The sequence below is a fragment of the Nothoprocta perdicaria genome, unplaced genomic scaffold (genome assembly GCF_003342845.1).
Source record: "Nothoprocta perdicaria isolate Ctin4 unplaced genomic scaffold, notPer1 scaffold_251, whole genome shotgun sequence".
Lineage (NCBI taxonomy): Eukaryota > Metazoa > Chordata > Aves > Tinamiformes > Tinamidae > Nothoprocta > Nothoprocta perdicaria.
The window spans coordinates 742657-744658 of record NW_020455479.1 but is presented as its reverse complement, the minus strand read 5'-3'; the positions used below and the strand labels follow the sequence as shown (position 1 = coordinate 744658).

General features: G+C 70.6%; 2 protein-coding genes across 2 annotated transcripts in view; both read right to left on the bottom strand.

The window, feature by feature from the left end:
• The window catches only part of SMTNL1 (smoothelin like 1), a 3947-nt gene extending 3193 nt beyond the window's left edge, over positions 1-754 (bottom strand). Inside the window, exons 1-2 of the mRNA XM_026040236.1 lie at positions 572-754; positions 14-502 (exon numbers count right to left, since the gene is read on the bottom strand). Of these exons, the coding sequence (XP_025896021.1) occupies positions 14-502; positions 572-754 (672 nt within the window). The remainder of the gene's footprint in view (positions 1-13; positions 503-571) is intronic.
• Positions 755-1101: 347 nt separating this feature from the next.
• RTN4RL2 (reticulon 4 receptor like 2) overlaps positions 1102-2002 on the bottom strand; it is a gene marked incomplete at its 5' end in the record, with an annotated part of 5296 nt that continues 4395 nt past the window's right edge. Inside the window, one exon of the mRNA XM_026040235.1 lies at positions 1102-1148. Within this exon, the coding sequence (XP_025896020.1) occupies positions 1102-1148 (47 nt within the window). The remainder of the gene's footprint in view (positions 1149-2002) is intronic.

Here is a 2002-nt window from a genome sequence, read left to right as displayed (position 1 = left end):
GCCCTGCCGGCACCTGCCGCTCCCCGGGGGGCTCGGGCGCCGGCCCAGGCCCCGCGGCGCTGGCGGCCTCCATTGCTGCTGCCTCGCTCCCAGCAGCCCCTGCGGCCGCGGCCTCGCTCCCAGCAGCCTCTGCTCCCTTGGCCTCAGACTGGGCCCCATTCCCAGCATCCTCTGCGGCACTGGTCTTGGCCTCACTCCCAGCATCCTTTGCGTCCTGGGCCTTGCTCCCAGCATCCTCTGCTCCCTTGGCCTGGGCCTCACTCCCAGCATCCTTTGCATCCTGGGCCTCACTCCCAGCATCCTCTGTGTCCTGGGCCTCACTCCCAGCATCCTCTGTGTCCTGGGCCTCACTCCCAGCATCCTCTGGGGCCCTGGTCTTGACCTCACTCCCAGCATCCTCTGCGTCCTGGGCCTCGCTCCCAGCATCCTCTGCTGCCTCAGCTTGGGCGTTGCTCCCAGCATCCTCTGCTCCCAAGGCCTCGCTCCCAGCATCCTTTGCTTCCTTGGTGCCACCACTCCCAGCATGCCCTGCTCCCTGGGCCTCGCTCCCAGCATGCCCTGCTCCCTGGGCCTGGGCCTGGGCCTCGCTCCCAGCATCCTTTGCTCCCTGGGCCTCGCTCCCAGCATCCTTTGCTGCTTCGGCCTCGCTCCCAGCATGCCCCTCTCCCTGGGGGGCAGCCGTGGGGCGCCCCACGTCGCCGCCCTCCTGGGCCGTGGGGCGGGCGGGGGGCTGGGCGGCTCCCTCGGTCTCCATGGCCTCGGTGGTGGCTCTGGGGGACGAGGGCACCCGCGGGGCGGGTCACGGGGGGCACAGCCCCATGGCCCCCGGCCCCCACTGCTCCCCATGGTGGCCTCAGCCCCACGGTTCCCGCCCCACATGCTGCCCCACGGCAGCCCCTGCCCCACAGTCCCCAGCCCTGACCCCCATGGCAGACCCTGCCCCAGCCCCACAACTGCACCCCCACTCCATCTCCGCCCCCCGCCCCACACAGTGCCCCAGCCCCACACCCCCCGATGCCCCCAGCCCCACAGGGTGCCCCCCAGAGCCCGGCCCCGCTCACGGGCGCTGGTGCCGCGCGGTGCCGCCGGCGCTGCCTATTTTTACCCGCAGCAACAGGTGCCCCTTTCATTCAGGCCGGGGGGCCGGGCTGGGGGCGGGAAGGCGTGGGGACACGGGGACAATGGGACGGGGACACGGGGACGGGCAGGAGGACATGGGGACGGGGACAGACATGGGGACATGGGGACAGGGACATGGGGACAGGCAGGAGGACATGGGGACGGGGATAGACATGTGGACAATGGGACGGGGACACGGGGACGGATAGAAGGACATGGGGACGGGGACACAATATAGGGACATGGGGATGGACAGGAGGACATGGGGACGGAGATGGACGTGGGGACATGGGGATGGGCACAGGGACGGACATGAGGACATCGGGACAGGGACAGATATAGGGACATGGGAACAGGGACATGGGGACGGAGAGGAGGACATGGGGACAGGGACGGATGTGGGAACATGGGGATGGGGACAGGGACATGGGGATGGGGACAGACATGAGGACATGGGGATGGGGACATGGGGACATGGGGACGGACATGGAGACGTGGATGGGGACACGTCAAGGGCAGGGGTGCAGGACGCCGAGGGGACACTGGGGACATGGGGGGGCACGGGGACGCGAGGGCACCAGGGCCCCAGCGTATGGGGAGGCAGAGGGGACACGGACACCGGGGCAGGGACACGAGTGACACCCCAGGACACGGACACGGGGGGACGCGGGGGACATGAGGGCACGGGGGGCGCGCGGACAGGGCCAGGGGGCCGGGGGGGACACGGGGACCCCTGGGGAGGAGCGAGGGGACAAGGGGGACATGGGGGCACATGGGGGACAAGGACCCTCCCGGACAGAGCAGGGGGGGACGTGGAGGGGACACGGCGGGACAGGGACCCCCTGAACGGGGCCGTGGGGACACGAGGGGACACGGGGACCCC